The sequence below is a fragment of the Pan troglodytes genome, chromosome 11 (genome assembly GCF_028858775.2).
Source record: "Pan troglodytes isolate AG18354 chromosome 11, NHGRI_mPanTro3-v2.0_pri, whole genome shotgun sequence".
In the NCBI taxonomy this organism is placed as follows: Eukaryota; Metazoa; Chordata; class Mammalia; order Primates; family Hominidae; genus Pan; species Pan troglodytes.
In genome coordinates, this window is record NC_072409.2 from 68381022 (window position 1) to 68404259 (window position 23238).

General features: G+C 38.5%; 1 protein-coding gene across 3 annotated transcripts in view; it reads right to left on the minus strand.

Moving 5' to 3' along the window:
* The window catches only part of GNAQ (G protein subunit alpha q), a 312313-nt gene that overhangs the window by 180511 nt on the left and 108564 nt on the right, over positions 1-23238 (minus strand). For all 3 annotated transcript variants that reach the window (XM_016960988.3, XM_054658875.2, XM_063787785.1), the window contains one exon: positions 22085-22269. In XM_016960988.3, the coding sequence (XP_016816477.1) occupies positions 22085-22269 (185 nt within the window). The remainder of the gene's footprint in view (positions 1-22084; positions 22270-23238) is intronic.

Sequence of the window (23238 nt, forward strand, 5' to 3'; positions counted from 1 at the left end):
TAACAGAGTACTCAAAGCTATTTCTTGACTCAATCAGGTCTCCTTGGCCCGACACAGTTACTTACTAAGTCAATCAGTAATCCTGGAGTCTTTGAGATATCTAAGACTGCTGAGCTGTTCTCATACTTGTGGTATATGTCTCATACTTGTGGTATACGTCTAAGTTTCAATAAGTAGGAAATTTAGAATGTGGAGGCCAGAGGCATTCCACATTCTAACAGAAACACATGTACGAATAACACAGTCAAAAAAGATCCTTCTGGCACTCCATCAGGAGACACTAAGATATTTTACTGCAATAGAAGCTTATTGCTAAAATGAGATTTAGAGCTCATCTGGAGATTTTAATTATTCATGTTATCAATGTTCTCCATTTTCATGGAAAACTGTGGGATAACTATATGGAATCTCACTACCAGTAGGGCAGGCTGATAATATCTACTTGTGGTTAGATACTGGGTGCACAGACAATTCTTTTATTCATCTCAGGTTCACTCCCTTTCACTAATTCCTAATTATCTACACTCCATGCAGTGGAGATGGGGCCTCGCTATGTTGCCCAGGCTGGACTCCAATTTCTAGGATCAAACTATCCTCCTGCCTCAGCTTCCCAAAGTATTGGGATTACAGGTGTGTGCTACCACACCTGGCTTCTCCATGCAGTTTTTTTCCTTCATGTTTTCCCACAATCCTTACTCCCATTCTCCACTTACTTACCCCTCTTTCGTGGCAGAAGACCGTACCAGTTCAGACAAAATTGACTAGCACTGTCTGTTAAAAGCCGCCTTCTTCTCAAAACTTTAAACTTCACCAATTCTCTGCTTGCTCCCAACAGTTTCAAAGCAATGAGTGTCCTGCTTCTCCAGATCTTTGTATTTTATATTGCTTGTATACTGTCAAATAGTTTCCCTCTTTACCAGCAAATTTCCACTGACCAACAAACACACTCGGTTCTCTCCTGAAGTTAAAGAACCAAACAAGCAAACCAAAATAAAAATACTTGCTTGAATCCTCAAGCTGCCATTTCTCTTCCATGTCCATCCTTTCACTCCGGCTCCTCACTCCTGGTCACGATCTTGCTTCCAGAAAGTACCACACTCTCACACCACCTGTGTAGTACCCGACAGTAGTACCACACTGTCACACTCTCATGCCACCTGTATTCCAAAAACACAAACTCCTATCACATCTGTTTCCTGCCCAATGGCTCTTGGGCAGCCTCCACAGTGGTTAGAATCAATCTCCAGGATGTGGAATTGGAGGCTCTTTACAATACAATTCCCCTACACCTTTACAGCCTTATCTCTCACCACAAAACCTGGCCCATCTGTGTATTCAGTCCCTAAATTACTCAACTTTCCTGGGACTGTTCCTGTACTTTCTTACTCTCTGCCTTCACTCTGCTCCCACTCTCATTCATCTGTCCAAACCCTCCCATCTTCAAGAGCAGCACAGATACCATCACCTGGCAGAGCCGTCCTGCCTCTTCCTCCTTAGGCCGAGCTGGAGCTACTCTTCCTCTTAGGCTCCCTCAATGTCTTGTAAGTGTCTGTGCCCTCACAAAATGGCACATACCTTGGGGGCAGAGAACCTTACTCTCCTCTGCATTCCTCACACAGCTACCCTAGAAATCCTGGTTTGAACGCTACCATCCTATACTTTTACAGTTTCGGTCTAGTTACAGTCTCAGTCCTTCTGGGTTGCTATTTAAAAATTCCATAAACTGGGTGGCTTATAAACAACAAACATTTATTTCTCACAGTCCTGGAGGCTAGGAAGTTCATGATCAAGGCACAGGCACACTCAGTGTCTGCTGAGAGCCAGTTTCTTAATTAATTGATGGCAGCTTCTTGCTGTGTCCTCACTGAGTAGAAGGGAACAAGCTTCCTTCGGCCTATTTTATAGGAGGACTAATCCCATTCATGAGGGCTCCACCTTCATGACTGAATCACCTCCCAAAGGCCCCGCCTCCCAATACCATCACCTTAGGGGTTAGGATCTCAACATACAAATTTTGATGGGACATACATTCACACCATAACAAGTTACTTAACTCTTCTGAATTTATATTTATCATAAATAGGGTTACTAATGCCTCCACCTCTTAGCATTACATTAAAACTCACTGGCTGATGCAAAATGAAACTTTCAGAATGTTCTGACACCTTAAACAAGTTATAAATTTGTAAAAATATATTTGTAAGGAGTAATTTGTTTGCTTTTCACTTGTTATCATCATAATTAATTTCCAAATATTTCATCTGATGAAGAATATCATTTTCTCTTACTTGTGGTATATGTCTGAGTTTCAACAAGAATGCTTTTCAGTATGATTACTTTGGCAATTAGCACTAGCATCCTCCTTAATCTAAAATCCCACCTTTGTTGCTGACTTACATAATAAAAGCCTTGCTTACAAAGTTGAGAGGAATGTCTTAACAGATTATGACATTACAAGATGAGATACTTGGTTTGACATGGAATATCAGCTAAAATATTTAGTTTTAAAATACTAAAAAGGAAAACAAGAATGCTAAAAATAATAAAGAAAGATCAAGATGGTTTTCATAAAATCAGGAATCCACAAACTGTTATTGATAATGAGTTCTGGTGTTAGTCTTCAGAACAGGGTTTACAAAACCTAACCCAAGTTAGAAAAATGAACGCCAATTTGTTTTTGTACAAAACAGGATAAATTTGAATGGAGGCTGCAAAATTTCACCCAAGTTTGACCTTAATGGTCCTAGAGAGTGTGCAACTGCTTCCCAATCAGCCAGTGCAGCTTTCTTAACCATAAGCTATGGTAACTGAGTTAGCCTATTTCACAGCTTTCTTTTACTTCACGTATTCCTTCAACATGCAAGTTGGAGTTTCTGCTTTAACAATTTTGCAATTTGGGCCAGGCCTTAGTATCACAGGGAACTTATAATCTTAGGAGTAAGTAAAATTTGTAGCTGTCATCAATCTCCAAGCAGGTGTCAATGGTCTGTTAGATGAAGAGGTGAGCAAAGCCTGGAAGAAGTGCCTGGTATCTCAGCTAATCAGGGCAGGGGTGGGAAGATCTCATGAGCAACACAAGTCGTTAGAAGAGGTCAGCCCAGAATGGCAGGATCTGTACTTGTGGAGGAGAAGCAGACTAGATACACAAGATTAAAGTTTGAGGAGCCCCAGATCCCTCCCACTCCATAAGTGGACTTTGTCACAGACTCAGGCTGCAAGGATGGACCTGAATGCCCAGCTGCCTGATGGAAGCTATTCCCTAGAGAAGGCAGCATGGGTGTTGGACGCTACAGATGCCTCATCCTCACTCTGCAACCTGAATTGTATCTCACCTCACAAAGCCTCAGTTTCCTTACTTATGGAAGGGAGAGGATAGAAGCAGGGACTGTAAGGAGGAAAATGGAAAATGTTTAAGTGTTTAAAGGAAGATCCTAGAACATCTCAGTGGGAACAGACAGCCCAGTAAGGGTGAGCTCTCACTAAATGATAATTCCCTTCCTTTCCCCAGGGGCTAAAGGTGACTCCTTCCAGGCAGGCTCTATCTGGTTGATAGGCAGGCAAGTGATTCTCCTGTGGGAAGCTGAGAGTAAAAAGGGTGAGAAGCAAAATAATTTCTGACACTAGCATTTCTAGTCCAAACCTTTCATTAAAGCACAAGTGTGTGTATGTATGTGTGTATATATACATATATACACACACACATATATATACACACCTTATTTTAAATGGAGAGAAAAAAAATGCTCAAAAGTGAACTGTCAGTTTTCTAACTGCCACTCCAGGGCTGTGTGTGACTTCTGGGAGGTCACCTAAAACCCGTGCCTGTTTCCTCATACCTGACAGCCAGGCTACACATACTTTCCATATTTTAGGGAAACCCTAAAACAAAACACACAAAAAAATCTTGTGAAATCACTCTCAAAACAGGCAAAATGTAAATGCCCTTACAAGGATGTGATGGGATGCCTTTTGGAATTTCCATATCAACTTGGATAATTTGGCTTTCTGGCAAGCTGGATCAGACTTGCTGATCTTAGATAAAGCCCAGCCCTTTTGCCTGGTAGGCTGAACACTTGCTAGAGCAAGTGTGTGGAAGATTAATGATCTATCCTGCATCTACTTGGATGATAAGCTTGCTCTCTTGTACCACATTTTGGCATACTTACACTTTTAGTTTAGCAAAAAGCTGACTGTGGAAACTGTAAATAATCAATTTCTAGAACAAAAGAGATATGGGCAGTGGAGTTAACAGAAGTTCACACCGGCTTTTTTTTTTTTTTTTTTTTTTGAGACAGAGTCTCGCTCTGTTGCCCAGGCTGGAGTGCAGTGGTACGATCTTGGCTCACTGCAAGCTCCGCCTCCCGGGTTCACCCCATTCTCCTGCCTCAGCCTCCCGAGTAGCTGGGACTACAGGTGTCTACCACCACGCCTGGCTAATTTTTTATATTTTTAGTAGAGACAAGGTTTCACCATGTTGACCAGGATGGTCTCGATCTCCTGACCTCATGATCTGCCCGCCTCGGCCTCCCAAAGTGCTGGGATTACAGGTGTGAGTCACCGTGCCCGGCCCTGTTTATGTTTTAAGAATAAAGTTCACATAATAATTAGTGCTTAGGTAAAATAATTAGCAAGTCTTTTGGGTTGATCCAAATTAAAGCTGGTGTAGCCTAACATTCTTTTCAGTTTCTTTGACTCCAAAATGCTGAACCACATCAACATGTTTGAAAACGATGCAGCTATTATTTTTTGTATAAATTGGTCAGAACAATGCTTACAACAGCTAGATTCTATATGGGATCATTTTAAAGGAGACACACGAAGAAACACACACACACACAGGAAGAAAATACAAAATATAATAAATTATACAAAAGTGAAATGGCAATAAGAAAATTTCTGGTTTGTCTGTAATAGTCTATTGTTCAACTAAAGAAAACTAATTCCTCCCTCCCAAAATGACTTTTTGTGATAAAAAAGTTTTCTCTGTGTTCAGAAGAATGGCCCTAATTTCAAGTACTCATCCTCTATTACCAAGAAATAAAATTAAGTTAGATGTTAAGAAAGGCAAATCCAAAAGTTGCCCATTCATTGAATGTGGAACTTGGAACATCGCGGAGTTATCAGATATACTTAAAAGATTCATAACATTACCATTAATAGAAATTTTTACAATTATTAGTACTGCTATTATAGTAACAATTCCTGTTTTTACAACTACAAAACCACGCCTATGAGTATTACTATTGTTCTAATAATCTGATTAAAATCAGAGCTGGGCTACCTTTCTCAAAAGACAGTCTAAGGCTTACTGGATTAGAGTCTCTGGTGGCTGGGCTCAGGTGTCTGCATGGTAATTAAGCCCCCCAGGTGATTCCAAAGCTTACCACTGCTTCAGGCTTAGGGGAAATCTTTTCAGACTCTACAAAATGAAAGAATAAAATTTCAAAATTTCTCTTTGAAAGCATGCAGTGGGGCTGTAATATTTTACACTGTCAGAAAACTGCATGAGATAACTGCACAGGAACACGGGGCATAAACTTGCTTATTCTCACTTAAAAGTTGATCATACACTTGGAGATAATTCAACCTGAAGCCTTTAGCTGTCAATGCCATTAAATACTGCTTTCATATTCAGAAAAATTCTGTCCAAATGATTCTTGAAAGAGTCCTTCAGGACTGCCAGCACTTACGGAAACATTTGCTCTTCATCAAAACTTACTTTCTAAGCTGGAAGCCATCATCCTCAGCAAACTAACACAGGAACAGAAAACCAAGCACCGCATGTTCTCTCTCATAAGTAGGAGTTGAACAATGAGAACACATGGACACAGGAAGGGGAACATCACAAACTGGGAGCTGTCAGGGGGTGGGAGACAAGGGGAAGAAGAGCATTAGGACAAATACCTAATGCATATGGGGCTTAAAACCTAGATGACAGGTTGATTGGTGCAGCAAACCACCATGGCACATGTATACCTATGTAACAAACCTGCACATTCTGCACATGTATCCCGGAACTTAAAGTTAAAAAAATAATAATTTCTAAATAAAATAACCAATGCAACTGATATTACCTGACATGTAATTAGTATCTCCAGAACAACCTAAGACAACAGCCCCAGTTTAATGATTTGAAAATATCTTAATCTCTGGAATGAATCTAGAGGAAATTTTACAGCCAAACGTTTATGAAATGAAGTACATCATCAGTATTCAAAAATGTAGATTAAAGTATCACTTTCACCAGTTAGATTGGAAAGACCTAAAACACTAATAAAACTGAGTTGGTAACGACGTGGTAAAAACAGGCAAGTTCAGATGCCACACAGTAATCTGGTATGATCTTTCTGGATGGCAATTTAATAATCTTTATCAAAAGCCTCAAAAATGTGTGTATTTTCTGACCCAGCAATTCCATTGCTAGCAGTTTATCCTGCAAGGATGTTCATTATGGCACAAGTGAGAAAACAACTCAGAAAAAAGTACTTGTGATATGTACTCGATAAAAAAAAATCACTATTTTGTATATAAGTCCATACTCTCTTACTTATTAACTGAAATCTCCAAATTTTCAAGAACTGAAAAGACTTTTTTTGTAATTAATTTATGGGAAATGTAACCTGCTGCAAAGCTATTTACAATCTTCATTTGTTCCACTAATTGCAAATATTAACATACTTTGCTGCTGAAATGTTAATGTATTTGATTACACGGTACAACTCCAAACCTCAATGGGGGTTTTCTCACATTATCTTTCTACAATCTAAGAAAACTGTCCCAGAAGTTTTAGATGTGGGACAGTGAACCTACATTTGTATGTGCAAAGTTAAATCTCAGTATGTGAATATACCATAAAATCCAGTGGCTTTCTCACACAGTGAGATTACAAGTGATTTTTTCCTTCTTCTTTTGCTTTTCTATGTTATCTGAATTTTTACAATGAACATATGTATCTTTATATTTATAAAATGTTTTTCTATTTGAGAAAAAGAAAAAAGGATCTAGTATTTATGGAAACAAGCTTCTTAATTTCAAGTGTACAGCTATGTTCACATACCAGAGGTGTTTCATAATTCATGGGCAAGTTATTTTTCTGCTGCATAAGCTTTCCAATCACTTTCTTGATTTGTGACCAAGTTTTTCATAGAGTTGTGCATTTCATTATCCCAAGACTGCAGCGGTAATTAAGATGCCTTCCCTGGCTCCTAACAAAGATATTGCCAAGGGAAATGGTCAGAAAGGACAAACACCCAGCACTGCCAGATGCATCACTACATGCACCAACCCAGAATAGCAGGAAAGGAGGCAAAGAAAGGGAAATAAGGAAAGAAAGAAAGAATATATGAGCTTTCCTATAGAAACTCTGCCTTGACTGCACATTAAAGAACTAAATAATTTTGTTAAGTATCTTGCCTCTCCAATGAGACTGCAAGTCCCCATAAGCAAAGTACATGTCTTACACTTCCTCTGGCTCGAAGAGAAATGAAAAATACTTGGTGGCATTTTAAAAATTATTTAAGTCAATGTGAATTGTGTGGATTAACAAAAAACATGAAGAACAAGTAAAAAGAGTGTACAGTCAAGAAGCAGAAATCAAATAGGTGGTATCAGAGTTAAAAGTTTAAAAGATCCATAATAATAGTGGTATCATGTAATCGGCTCTCTGATTAAATACTGACTCATTCATTCCACAGTATTTACTGAGCCTAACTGTGGGTCAGGCCCTTTGCTAGGTCCTGGGGACACAGCAGTAACTTTAGCTGGCTGAAGTGGTGGAAAGACAGCTGGAGTGGCCACAGGTAACTGCATTTACTCTTTTGCACAAGAAAATTAAATACATGTGTCCTAGGTGCCAAAGGTGTTTATGGAGTCAAGTATACGAGCTGCCTTTAGGGAATTAAGCCTAATTCTGGGTTGGGCTTAATCCAGCCCCATAAACTTAAAAATTGAGTTATTTGGGGCATGTATTTTAAACATTTTTCATCTGTAGAATTAGAACGCTACTACTTACCTCACATTTTGGAGCATATTAAATGAAAAAGGCCCAGAAGTGGTTGGCTAAAGTTATTTCTCTCCCTTTTTCTTCTGTCCCTTTGCCTCTTTCGTTATTTGACTATCTGCCTCCTTCCTTACCTTACAAACACCCTGCAGTCAAGGGAAAAAAGTTAAGACTCCTTTATCTCAGCAGTGACAGAAATCCATGAACCCCTTCAGAAGGGCCCCTACTTTCATCGACATTCTGATGCCTTAAATCCTACCAGAGGCCAGCCACTGCTCCCAAGAAACCACTGTTGCACCGGATCATGGAACCCAAGTCTCATTCTTGGATCATAGCCTCTTGTATGTCTTTAAACAATAAGCAATTTCTTCTCAAATATTGTGCACTTTCCCCAAACAGATATACATTTCTCCTGACCTAGCACTTTCTGGGAAGAATTCAACAACCATTTAGTAGTCACTGACCATGTTGATGTTACTGTCCCAAAAGTTTTGCATCTATATATTGTCATTAATGCTCACACTAACCATACAAAGTGAATACTATTATCTCCTCAGATTTCCGACAAGGCATAGCATGGAGAGTTTAAATAATTTGCTGAATGTCTCATGGCCAAAATCCTATTGAAGTATTTTCTGGGATCTTCTCTCCAAAAGGTAGCCTACTGGTGATTTCATATTGCCTCTGGTGGCAAAGAGTCAGTTACTTCCAAGAGGCCTTTACTTTGGGCTGCTTCAGCATCAGCTTGTGAGGAAAGCAGAATCTCAGGCCCACCCTGGATCTACTGAAATACAAATATGCATTTTAATGAGAGCCTCACATGATTTGTATACATATTCAAGTTCGAGAAGCAATACTCTAGAACACAAAATCAATGTTCTCAACCTCACATTCAGTTAGGAAGACCCAAAGCCGTCATCTCTGGAATATGTGGCACTTCTGTGCATATGAGAATAATGTACCCACCTCTCCACTTTCTGTGTATAGAGTCTGGCAAAAAGAGAGTGCTGTAGAGAGAAAAAGGCACCCCTTCCTCTGGGCCACCATTCTCCTCCATGGCTGGCAAAAACTGCACAACACTGATACACGCCACCCACAAAGCATATGGTATTGATTATTTTATGCCAAGGATCAAGGTCAACTGAAAGGTGAATCTAAAAGTATTTTAATCCCCAACTTTAGTGAGGTACTTTGACTGCAGTGTTCCATTAATACAATCAAACAGCTACACGATCTCATCCTGTTGCCATCCACCAGCTGCCCGGTAGATAGTAAAATGGCTAGAAGACGGTCAAGAGACGAAAGACGAGGCTAGTGCCTTAGAGAATGCACACACAATCACCTAATTAGCTGAACTCTTACCACAGAAGCACTGTCTTTAAGGACGTTTCACCACCTCACAGGGAGGCCAATATCGACAACACTCAGTACAGTCTTCTTTTTAGTTCAAAACCGTTATACTTTTTACCACAAAGGAAGTGTGCACATTGACAGAAGCAGATAACCTACCAGCCAATCCAATACTACTGCTCATCTCAGCGGGGATATCACATTTCTTGATATATGCCACTCCTTTCAGTTACATTTCAGTTTTAACAAATAACACAAGATAGTAAAAAAAAAAAAACTGCATATGCATCTTACAAAGTGGTAGCAACAACTTAAAGGTATCTTCTTAACAAATTCACTTTAAGAAACATAAAATCAGGAAAATAAAGGTGGTAAAAGTATACATTTATAAGGGAAAAGCCAAAATGAGTAACTGCAGCTATTAATGAAGAGCTTATTTTTTCTCTCCTGAAAGGAAAAGCATCATAATATAACATGAAATGACACAAAAAGTCATTTTTTAAAGTGCATTTCTTGCTGATATTCATGTTTGGATATACATGCTTGTACTAATGAAAATCATGAGTAGGTTAACAACATACTATTTAAAAACATAATTGCATAGCAGGTATAAGTAATTTAGGGCAAAACAATATAATAAAGAATAAGACTACAATTCCTGAGAAGCAACAAGTTTTTAGGTTTTGATACATGCTATTAAAATGAAGGAAACTATTGCTTTGCTAAATATTAAGTAAGCACTACCCTGATTTTCTACAATAGGAAAAACTAAGTGCATCACTGAGATGACTTCTCCAGTGGCGTAAAAATGAGAAGGAAATGCCCCAGCATTTCTCATATCCTCCCTCGACCTCCATTCAGGCATTCACTTTCCTTGGCTCCAACAAATATATTCTGCCTAACTGAAAATAGATGCATTGTTTTAAAATTAAGAAGGGAAAACAATACATTACTTGGTTTAAAAGAACAAGGAAAGTATTCATCTGATGCTTTGCCAGGGGTTAACCAAGAACAGCCAAATGACCAGCTTCACAACTTCCTACTAAAATGCGTTAAACTATGCCACATGTGTTTTATATGGTGGCTGTCAATTCCTGGTCATTCTGCGCAGGTTTGTCTAAGCAGCTGAGAGCAGTTTAGAGACAGGCTGCTAAAGCAGAGTTCACTCATGTGTTTCGACCAATCAGTAATGTTCCTTAGAGTGCTTTTTTTTTTTTTTTTAATCAGCCATATCAGTTTCTGTTGACTACAACATAGGAGGCACTTAGCAAACATTTGTTGAATGACTAAAGAACATCATCTCCATTTAACAATGGACAACACTTTCAACTTTTCCAGACTATGTAATTCTCAAAACACATTGTGAACTAGGCATTAGAATCACCACTATTTTAGAAATAAGAAAACTGGAATTCAGAGACATTAATTTGCTTAACACCACACAACAGTTTTGTCGTAGAGTATGTTTCAAACCAAGTTGTGTATGACTCCAGTAGTTGTGTTCTTGTGTGTATACCACACAGTACACAAAACCCATCACAGTCAACAAGTGTTCACTTGTTAATTCATTCAACAGAGTAGAACCATATGTCAAATACTGAACTAGGTTTAAGTAATTAAGGCCCAATCTCTGCCCTCAAGTGTTAATTTTCTTCCTTTCATCCAATTTTAAACGATTTGGATTAGCTAAAGATGAACTGAGCTGTGGCTGTGGAAGCTGTGCATGAGCTGAAGCAAGCTGAGCTAGGTTACTTTGAGATGAGATGAAAAACAATGCAGATAGGCCACCAAGCATAAGCTGGGGGAACATTATGCAAAGACAGTCACTGCATGTGTACAATTTAGAGATAATGCTGGACGTCCATCAGTTTTATTCCCACATACATATACAATGTAGTGTCCAAAGGTCATTGCTGGCATATATGAGTGTGTGTATACATGTGTATGTGAATACATGTTTACAGTTGCACCTGTGCTTAATGCCCCTACTTTACCACAGTGAGCTGCTTCCCATTATCTGCATTAGGCACAAATGAGTAACAATTTTACATACCAGGATTAAAATACTATAGTTAATAAAAGGGCAAAATCAGCTTTCATTACCTTCTGACGTAACTTTAACTCTCATATTGAGCCACACGAATTGGTCTACTTCCAATAGCTTGAGATCATAAAACACAAAAAAAGAAAACCCAGGTAAGCCTTTTCAATCTAAATGCTACAGATGGTGAAGATAAGAAACTCGAAGGGATTCTGATGCAAAATCCGGTGCTGTAGAGCCATGTTGGCCCAAAAAGCCATTTGTGGAAGGGGAATTTGGTAGAACTCCATTGCACTCCGTGTCCAGCTCCAACTCTTGTTAGAGGAAATGCTTAAAGTGAGAAAGAACATCACTGAATAATAATGAAGCCACCATCACCATTCATAAATAAGGACACTGATCTAAAAAAGAAAACCATATTATCAAACTAGGAAAAATACAAGTCCTTTTACTAAGCTATGCAGCTAACACAGTCTGGATAACGAAATAAACTGAGGCCTCAAGAAAAAGGAAGATGTCTGCATTAGAGAGAACAATTAACACATTTGGATTAACCCTAGGAAATCTACCTGCCAGTTAAAAAAATGCTCTTCTTTAAAAGTACACAGGAATAAATTCAGCTCTTGTGCAATCCCAATGAAGAAAAACAACACTGAGTGACTTCTACTGCTGCCCAATATTAAAACATTGCAAAGCTCAGTCATTAATAGAGCACAGTAGTGGCACAAAGATATACAAAATAGATCAATAGAACAGAATAGAGAGTCCCGAAACAAACTCAAACATATACATTCACTTGATTTGTGACAAAGGTGACACTGTATTGCTCTGGGTAAAGGATGGTCATTTCAATAAATGAATTGGGTTAATTAGATATCCAGATAAAAAACATAAAAACTTGGCCTTTACCTTATACCATACTCTATAATCCACCTGAAATGGATTTTAGATCTGAATGCAAAACGTAAAACAATAAAGAACTTCGAAGAAAATCCAGCAAATTATCTACATGACCTTAAGTAGGCAAAGATTACTTTAAAAGGACACAAAAAAGCAATTATTAGAAGGGCAAAAAATTATAAACTGGGCTATCTTACCATTGAGAACTTTCACTGAAAGAACCATTAAGAAAACAAAAAGCCACAAAATAGACATTTGTAAGCCATTTACTCAACAAAGATGTATGTCCTTAATATAAAAGGAACTCCTACAAAACAATGAGAAATCAGACAAGCCAATGGAAAAAGGGTAAAAAATTAATGTATTTTATAAGAGATAACCAAATAGCCAGTAAACATATAAAAAAGTGCTCAGGATGCTTAGTTATCAAAGAAATGCAAATTCAAACAACAATGTGATACCACTATCCAGCCATCAGAATAGCTAAATTAAAAAGACTACTGGGTGAGGTGGTACACCCCTGTAATCCCAGCTGTGGTGAAAGGACTGCTTGAGCCCAGGAGTTCTCGACCAGCCTGGGCAACATAGCTGAGACCCAGTCTCAAAAACAAACCAAAACTAGTAATACCAGCCATGAGAATAACTAAAACAAAAAGAATACCAAATGCTGTTGTCAAGGATGTGGAGCAACTAGAACTCTTACAGCTTGTGGGAATGTAAACTGGTATGATCACTCTGGAAAACTCTTTGGCAGTATCTACGTACTAAAACTGATTATATGCATACTTTCTGACTCAGGAATTCCAAATGCTAGATACATACTCCAAAGAAATGCAGACTTATGTTCACCAAAGACAGGTACAGGAACGTTTATATTTGCAGTATTTTTATCAGCCAGAAATGCCCAAATTTATAATAGGATATAATTATATATATATAATTATAACAAATTATAGCATATTTATAAAATAAAATGTCATACAATGTACTGTCCAGTACAGTAGCTGCTGGTCACATGTAAATTTAAATGTAAATTAATAAAATTAAATGAAAGTAAAAATTCAGTTCCTCAGTTACACTAGGCACATTTCACAACTCAATAGTCACATGCAGCTAGTGGCGACTGTATTGGACAGAAGAGATAGAAAGCATTTTAATCACCACAGAAAGTTCTGTGAGGCACTGCTATTACATAGCAATGAGAATAAAGGAATTACAAGTTAAGAACGTGGGTGAATTCCACAAACACAATGTTGAGTAAAATAAACCAGAGACAAAGGAATACATATTTTGTATGCCTTCATTCATACCAAGATCAAATACTAACAAAACTAATCTACGTTACCAGAAGTCAGGATAGTGGTCATCCTTCGGAACTTGGGAGTATTGACTGGAAGGGAGCATGAAGAATCTTCTGAGGTTATGGTTATATTGACCCAGATCAAAAAATCCAGATATACATGTATTGACAACGGAAAAACACACAAGACTCAATACTGATGTTGTGTGCACTCTTCTGTATTTTTTTGAAATTTTTATTATTGAAAAAGAAAAAAATATCAGTCTCAGTCCACTGCTGAAGTCTTCCTTTGTTTCAGAACCCTCCTCTGATGAAAATGAACTTAGATGTACATCCTAGATAGGCAATATGGCATGCCTTGGGATTACGAATTAACTTTAGCCAAGAAAACAAGGAATTTTAAAAATCTCATATTCATCTGCTATTTTTACATGGCCATCATGGGTATAAAATGAATAAAGAACTGCAAAGATAAAGGGAGGAGAAGAAAATGTGGCTAGGAAGTATCTGCAAGATATTAAAAGAGAAAAGAAATTATAGAAAGGGATTTTGAAAGTTGATATAGTTACCAGAGACTCCATGGTGATTCAACTCCCAAGAGTCCTGGAGAGAAGGGAGAAAGCAGTAAACCAATCTTAGAAAAAGAGGTGGCTGACTCATCAAATTGGCCAGGAAAAGTCCATAGATTCCTTTAGACTATTAAAAAGCCAAGAGGCACAGTGGCTCATGCCTGTAATCCCAGCACTTTGGGAGGCCGAGGCGGGCGGACCACCTGAGGTTGGGAGTTTGAGATTTAGCCTGACCAACATGGAGAAACCTTGTCTCTATTAAAAAATACAAAAAATGAGACAGGCATGGTGGCGCATGCCTGTAATCCCAGCTACTTGGGAGGCTGAGGCAGGAGAATCGCTTGAACCCAGGAGGCGGAGGTTGCGGTGAGCCGAGATTGCGCCATTGCACTCCAGCCTGGACAACAAGAGCAAAACTCCGTCTCAAAAAAAAAAAAAGATGAGAAAACTCTCAAAGATTTATAGAAGCAGGAGTAGAAAGTTTCCCTATGAAACAGCATAGGCTGTTTTGGTACCCTGTGGCCAAGAATCCAATTAAAATCACTGTCACCCACAAAAACCTTCATCTGGTATTTTACTTTTGAACACTAAAAAAAAAAAAAAAAAAAAAAAAAAAATCAACACAGATGTAATCATTACAATCACGTATGGGATTTAGATATAAAGAAAAAAAATCTCTATTGGGCTGGAGACCATTATCAAAGCAAATCTGTTGTTTATTGTCTTTTTAAAAATTTTTCATAGGTGCTGTAGAATGGACAAAGTTCAAGAAAGGCAAAAGCTTCAAAATATAAGAAAATAATTTTAATAACAGCGTCATCTCTTTTTTAGAGTTTTAGAATTAGAAAATCAACATGAAGAAAAACAGTGTTGAGAAGAATTTTAGAGGTTGTCTAGTACATTCCTAGCTTTATTTTAGCAAAAGTGCTTTAAAGAAATTCACATGTTAAAAATACATTCTATTTTGAACACAGCCAGATAAGGAGATTTCTGTACCTCTTTTAGTATCCCATTTCAATGACTGTCACTCTGAAGTGACTCTGAGGTTTTCCTTAAATACCTCCTAAATCTGGTCACATTGTTTGTTTGTTTTATTCTTTGTTTTATTCTTTATTTCTTACCTCTTTTAGTATCCCATTTCAATGACTGTCACTCTGAAGTGACTCTGAGGTTTTCCTTAAAAACCTCCTAAATCTGGTCACATTGTTTTTTTGTTTTATTCTTTAAAAAGATGGAAGGTTAGTAGTATTCATTCTCCACATAATGACAATTCCTCTTATAACTTCAAAACTTTCAAAAACCATTTATGAGACATTTTCACATACATTATCTATTTAACCCTTGAAATAATCCTATTACTATTTGTCACAGATGGAGAAATTCATGGCTTAGAGAGTTAAAACAATTGAAGCTGGCGGGGGGGGGGGGGGTGCGGAAATGGGATAATCCCAAGCTTATTATATTCAATCCTTAGAGTCAAATTCAGCTAGCTACTTCATATATAACTAAGTCACTAACCCCTTTACTTCTTTCCACTCCAGAATAAGAAATTTTATTTTAACAAAGACTTAGCAAACAGTAAAATCAGAGGGCTTGCTTCTATGGAGAATCCATGTGTCATTTTATTTTTCACGCTGTGTATTTTTGCAGTGAAGATGTGTAATTTGTAACACCATCATTCCCCTTCTTCCACCAACTGTACCCAGATTTCCCTCAGGGGCTGTCAATCATATTGTTGAGCCTTCCCCTGTCTAAAGACTTAGCACAGAATCCAGGCTGCTCCAAATCGGCACTTTTTCCCAGAAATCTGAATCTTAGGTGGGTGACAGAAGATTGGAAATGGCCAGAGTTCATCCATTTCACAGATGAGTTCCCTGAGCCTGCCCTAGTTTCTAGAGGCCATCCTTCAGCTTCTACTCCCTTCTCCCAGTGAGTCCATTTTCAGATAAATTCATTTTCTGCTTAAGTTAGCCAGTGTTGGTTTCTGTTGCTTGCAAGCAGAGAACCTTGACTGATAGAGCTCTTCAGAGGGGTAGATAAGAATATGTATTTATTAATTCTGCCTCTATTACGTATTTATTATCTAGGTGGGAAATATTAAAATGAAACCAGCCTTTTGGCATTTTGTAAACTAAGAAAATTCACTCATGTTGCACAAAGTAGTAATGTTTTATTCCTTGATCAAGGGCAACAATAAGTTGGCAAGTTTTCCAGAATCCTGGCTACATTTTTCAGGAAAATGAAAAATGGCTTCTGGGACCTTGGATTATTCAGGAAGTACAGAAAATACAGAAAGTGTCAAATGTGTTTAACGAGGTACTTTCCTGTGACAAGTTCTTTCTCAGAATTGCTTAGAGAGGACAAAAGGCACTGTAGCAATACATCCTCTCATAAGCCCTCCATGCTAGGCGAAAGGGAAACACAGGTGTCAGGCCTCAAAATGCCTGGCTAGTTTGTCAGAGACAGCTGCAGCCAAGGTGCTAAATAAGCCCTGGTTATCAGGACTTTCAAGTCGAAAAGGAAAAACTGGTTTACAAAAAAAAAAAAAGGTGCAACTGTCCAGTCAACATTCGCCCAAGGTGAGGCGGAGTTCTCTTAGACAACTGTCTAAAAATTCACTACATGAAGAAGCATTGTATCAGATTCTTTTCTCTTCCCAGGACTGGCAAAGGGAGCAATGGCCTATCAATACTTTGAAATTGCCACAACACCACCCTTATTTCACAGTTCATAGAGATTATAAGCCAACTATCAAAGGATACTATGATCCGCTATCTGGAGTAATTCACTCAATAAACAAAAGCTTCTACAACATGTCTGGCATGTTACGGAGGAGATAAAGAATTATAAAGGAAGAAGCTTGCTTACTGTAAGATAATTTTCAATCTGATTGAGAAAATAAGGCAAACAAATATGAAATAACTAGTAACAGGCAACGCAGGAAGAACCCCAACTGCCAAGTTCAGACAGTAAAAAATCAAGGATTCCAAACCCTGAGATCCACTCCCTCAGCTGTAACTCAAAGACAGTTCCTCGGCCACATAAACACAGGCACTTTATATCCTTTCCTTTTTAATTAAGAGCTGATTTCAACACCAAAGCAAAGATCCATCAGAAAAGCACATCGGTATAAAGAGGGTGGAAGGAGGGTGGGAGGGGAAGAAGGTAAGAAAAAATAACTACTGGGTACTAGGCTTAGTACCTGAGTGACAATCTGTACACCAAACCCCCGTGACACGAGTTTACCTATAAACAAACCTGCACATGTGCCCCTGAACCTAAAGTAAAAGTTTTAAAATAATAAACTTAAAAAAAAAAGGAAGCCATAAAATAATAGGGATAAAAATTCTTTCTTTTGGAAACTAAGAAATGACACAGTTATCTCACAGTCAAATGCCCTTGCACCTAGTGGAGCCTTAAATATGGCTTTTGATTTGACCGAGTGACAAATACTTAATCCCTTTTTATCACTAGTTATCAATATTTGTGTTCAGGGAAAATGCAAAATAATATTTAGGAATAAACAAACCCTAGTTCACAGACTATTCAGAAGTCCTAAGACGTATGTCTTCTCTCACCTGGGCTGAGTCCAAGCAGCTCACCTATAAACAGTGCTTGTTTGGCAAAAAGTACAAGAACAGGACAACAGATACACACTCGGGGAAGAATTCATCTTTCTTTTGGTAAAATGTGCAATTACAAGCTCCTTACTAATTATGCAATCTGTTGACAAAGGGCATGCAATGTCACACCATTTGGTCCAGAGACTGTGAACTGGACTCCCCCTGACCACAGCACCCTCCGGCCAGCTAACCAGGCAGGACTCTCGGTTCAAGCAATAACAAGTAAGCAGGAGCAACAGAAACCTCGGTTACTCTGGGGTGGCATTCCAAAAGCCAGAACCAATTTCACAGCAAACAAAACTGAACACTTTCCCAGTTCAGAAGAGCTCATATAATGTACAGGCCATGTTTTGCTTTATAAAATACAGGAGCTCAAAAGCAAGTACAAAGTTAGGCTGGACAATATTAGAAAGTATCTTTATTTATGCTACTATAGATTATGGCCAATGTGATGGTGGGTGCAGAGAAGCTTTACTAAAAACCAAATGGTTATGTTTTTAAGCCAAATTTCCAAAATAGTTATTTATTTTATATCTTTAGTGTCACAATAATATAAATCAGAATGTGATACCTCCATGTAACTGTTAATCAAATATACACCAAATTCTTTAGACTATTTATAAACTATAAAGTATATACCTTTGTAACCATAGAAAACTCTAACCAAAACATAAAATATTATTATTAAGATAATAAACACAAGAAAATAAAATCCAAATTTAGCCTGCATGTGAAATCTTTCATGAAACATCCTAAACCATTTTCTAGTCCTCCTCTATAAGAATTCCACTCAAGCTAAATTGGCAGATTTCTACATCCCATGCAAATTCCTTCTTCTGATCATTTATTATAGCCATTTCTTCTCCCCAATGTGCCCCTCCCTCAGATCTGCCCTTCTCCCTTTCTGGATTGTAAATTTCTGCCCAGCCCTGATTAAACTTTTCTGTATCCCTGACAGTATATAGCTTTTATTCCCTTATGCATACAGATTTCAAGAGTTATTTGTTGATAAGAATAATCATTTCGACAAGTTTAGGGCAGATGAGGAGACTCTCAATTGTTAAGCTCACAAATAATTTTTTTTGTTTGAGATGGAGTCTTGCTCTGTTGCCCAGGCTGCAGTGTAGCGGCATGATCTCAGCTCACTGCAACCTCCACCTCCAGGGTTCAAGCGATTCTCCTGCCTCAGCCTCCCAAGTAGCTGGGATTACAGGCATGTGCCACCACGCCTGGCTAATTTTTGTATTTTTAGTAGAGACAGGGTTTCACCATGCTAGCCAGGCTGGTCTCAAACTCCTGACCTCAGGCTACCCGCCCGCCTTAGCCTCCATAAGTGCTAGGATTACAGGTATGAGTCACCATACCTGGCCACAAATAATTTACCTATTCAAAAAGATGTATTTTTTGAGCACTTACTATGTACAAGATATAATGCCAGGGACAATGAAGAATGAATGCAAAGATGGAACTGAAGAAGACTGACTTTCAAGGAGCTCATAATCTAGTGAGGAAAATAAGATCAACATCCAAGTCACCATAATCAATACAAGCTAGGCAATTACAAACACTTCGCTATGGATATGCTAAAGAAGAGTCGGATTACTTAGCACTATGAGGGGCTGGGAAGCGATCAGAGAACTCCTGGAAGAAGAGGCAGCTGAGCTGAACAGGAAGGAGTAGACATGATGTCCTTAACAAGCATAAACAAAGGCAACAAGTGGGCAGAGTTCAGAAAGTTAATGGATGAAGCAAGGTGAAAATGACGCTTTAGAACATGTGTATGATATAGAGAAAAAGAAACAAACGTGAAAGTCATTTGTAATATGAATGAAAGGGGGTTAAACATGGGAAACTGGGAGGTCATCACACTAAAGTCATGATATGTAGGAGGATTTATGAGGATAATTATGGTATCTGAGGAAAACTCATATATTGTAACTTTTTATGATGTCAATTTATAACTGAATAGTATTCAACACAGTAATGTCCACTCAATTAGAATTGACATGAGGCCGGGCGAGGTGGCTCACGCCTGTAATCCCAACACTTTGGGAGGCCGAAGCAGGCGGATCATGAAGTCAAGAGATCAAGATCACGTGGTCAACATGGTGAAACCCCGTCTCTACTAAAAATATAAAAATTAGCTGGGCATGGTGGTGCGTGCCTGTAGTCCCAGCTACTTGGGATGCTGAGGCAGGAGAATCGCTTGAACCTGAGAGGCGCAGATTGCAGTGAGCTGAGATCGCGCCACTGCACTCCAGTCTGACGACAGAGCAAGACTCTGTCTCAAAAAAAAAAAAAGAATTGACATGAAAAGTTCAAATAACTTGTTAAATATTCTTCAATGTGTTACATGAATAAGGCATAAATTCCACCCCATCTTTAACATCTACATGACTGTACAATAAATGATCTTCATATGAAAATCTACCAACAGGGCGGTCCTGAAGGATTCTTCTGGAACATCTAAGAAATAAGATTTGGGGGGATAAAATTCAGGGAGATTATATTTTAGTGTGTAAACTGGCAGTGTGGTGTGTATATATAAAAAACAAATAGCACACACATGGTAAGTCAGGCAGAATTCATCAGATCACCATATTATTAACTGACTGTAAACTGGAAAACTCGCTGGTATTAAAAAAATAAACAACAAACAAACTCAACACAATTACAACTACAAGGAAACAAGCATGCTAACGATTTCAGAAACCACTGAGATTTCTTGGGGCGGGGAGAACCCTGATCCTTTCAAATTCAGACTACTTAGATATATCCATGCAGCTTACTCTGGCTCAATTACCATGTTCCTGGGCTCACAAACTTGCGCAGTTCTTTTTCACCCTTGAAAATAAAAGCAGGAGGAATTATTTGTGGAGGGTCTCTTTGTTATTTGTGGAAAGATTCCTGTTGCCACTGGAAAACCAGGTATGAAAGTATCAATTAGGTAAGAAACCAGTGTTAATTTCAAGGAACCATCTAAGAAAAACAAATGCCTGATTTTAAGATGATTTGGTATTTTATTATAGAAGCCTTGGGATGGTAACAGAGGCAAAGGTATACAGAAGTGCCTTATTTTAGCAGTGGGTTCATTTTGTGAGTTAAATCTGTGAGTCCCACTGGACATCCCAACTTCTTGCTATTGCTTACTGATCTTGGAAAATGGAAATATCCTTCACAGTAGATTTATCAAAAGTACTGAGAGAATGAAAATTTCTTATTGAAGGCTCTAAAATAATTATAGGTATAAATGCAGTGTTTTATCAACAAAAGGCAAGGCTCACTTATAGGATCAGCATATCTAAAATCCCTGAGGAGCAAAGACTGCATCCATGGGGGATGTATTGATTAACGGGAAGGCAACAAAGTCTTTTGAAGACAACAAAGACATTTCTAACAAATTCCAAATAGATATCCCTCCCCTCGGCCTGGTAGCCTCAGCACAGACAGTCACACCCTGGGTGCAGGTCCAGTTCCTGCCTACAAGCTTTATGTAGGACAACTGCAGCATAAATTCAAACATGGGACAACGCTCAGGTATACCAATCTTGTCTGGTATTACATCTCTTTAATATTTAGAGGATGAGCAATCATAGCATTTATTTTCACGCAGGGGAGAAGGGGGATGGTATTCTACTTCAACCAAGAAATAATGCTAGAGGATACTGGAAGTGTGCTTATTTTGTAAAAAGCTAAAATAATTTTAGGGTTTCTTCCCCCAATCCTTTTTCAAGTGGTTTTAGAAGTTTCTGTTACTTTAACACAGTTGCAGGGAAATGCGTTGGAAAGGTTATTGGAAGTGACAGATGGACCTATTTTGAAATCAAATGAAGCCTGTGGTACTACTGAAAGAAAATCACAAAATTCAAAATTAAACCAGACAGAATAGTTTTAGGTTGTTTTCACTCTTTTTTCAATGTATTAAAAAGCAAGGCCACCACCTCTTTGAAATCCCCTATTTTGGCCAATTTATGATACTTACAAACTGTCTCCTTAACATAATGTGCTTCTCCAAATTTTAAACCTGAAAATATTTATTGCTGAACATCCAAATATGCCTTTCATTGATATCACTAAAAATACAAATCTGTTTTTTTATAGGTATAAATTTAGAGGTTTAAGAAAAAGACACTTATCAATAACTTATTATCTATTAAAAGTCTCATTTATGATGGGATGGAAAATGTGTATTTCCAAACCCCCCTATGCACTCCAGACATGTCAAGAGGCTACTCGTGTTGTCACATTATTGTGAACACCTGGAACATTCAGCCGACTGCTCCAATGAAGAGTCGCACCTACCTTATTGTGCTCATACTTGTATGGGATCTTGAGTGTGTCCATGGCTCTGATCATGGCCTGCATGGCCGTGAAGATGTTCTGATACACCAGCTTGGTGAAGCCCCTTTTATCTTCATCAGAGTATCCTGACCCATGGATGATTCTCATCTGCTTGATAAACGTACTCTTGCCACTCTCTCCTGTCCCTGAAAGATGAACAATAGCAGCTCATCAGACCACAGTGCCATCTCAGTCTCTCAGATAACTAAAGCAAATACCATGCCTTGGATTTAACATCCCCAGATGGCCTGCTGAGAGGAGCAACTCTAGAATCGGAAACACTAGCTATGGTGAACATTTAGTAAAATTAGAGGGAGAGAATCTATTTCAAAGGCAGATGACCTCAAATAACAACAACGAAAAACCCAAACCCGTCACCTCTTTGGAAACCACTCAGCACTGAATTTTGATAGTGATTTGTAACCATGTATCTTGCAAGAAACAATGGCAACAGCATCTTTTGAACATGATAAAACTTGATAAAGCTCTGTTCCCTGGAGAATATCTGAAACGCTTCCAGGACACTGGGTTGATTAGCCAGGATTTGGATCTGGAAATGACAGTGTACTTACACAAACGGTATTCAGACAGAGATAAGAAAAAAAGGTCTGAAAATTTCTAGACATGTTCCCTATTTTATTTTTTTTAGACACAGCGCCTTGCTCTGTAATGCAGGCTGGAACGCAGTGGTGTGATCATAGCTCACTACAGCCCTGAACTCCTGAGATAAAGAAATCCCATCTGAGTCTCTTGATCCTCCCACCTCAGCCTCCCCATAGCTGGAACTACAGGCATGCACTACCATGCCCAGCTAATTTTTTTTTTTTTTAATTTCTGTAGAGACAGGTTCTCACTAGATTGACTAGGCTGGCTGTGAACTCCTAGCCTCAAGGGGTGCATCAGCCTTGCCTTCCAACACCCAGCCCATTTTCTCCAATTTTAAAATGTGGCATAAGAACACAGTATCCTGATAGGACAAGAAGAATCATTTTTTTAGATAACACATATCCCCTGAATTTATTTCTGGTGGGAGGTTGGTTGACTGAGTTATTCCAAGGAATCACCTAATTCAGGAAAGCAACGGTGGTTCTTCCCTCTCCCGATTCTTGACTAGT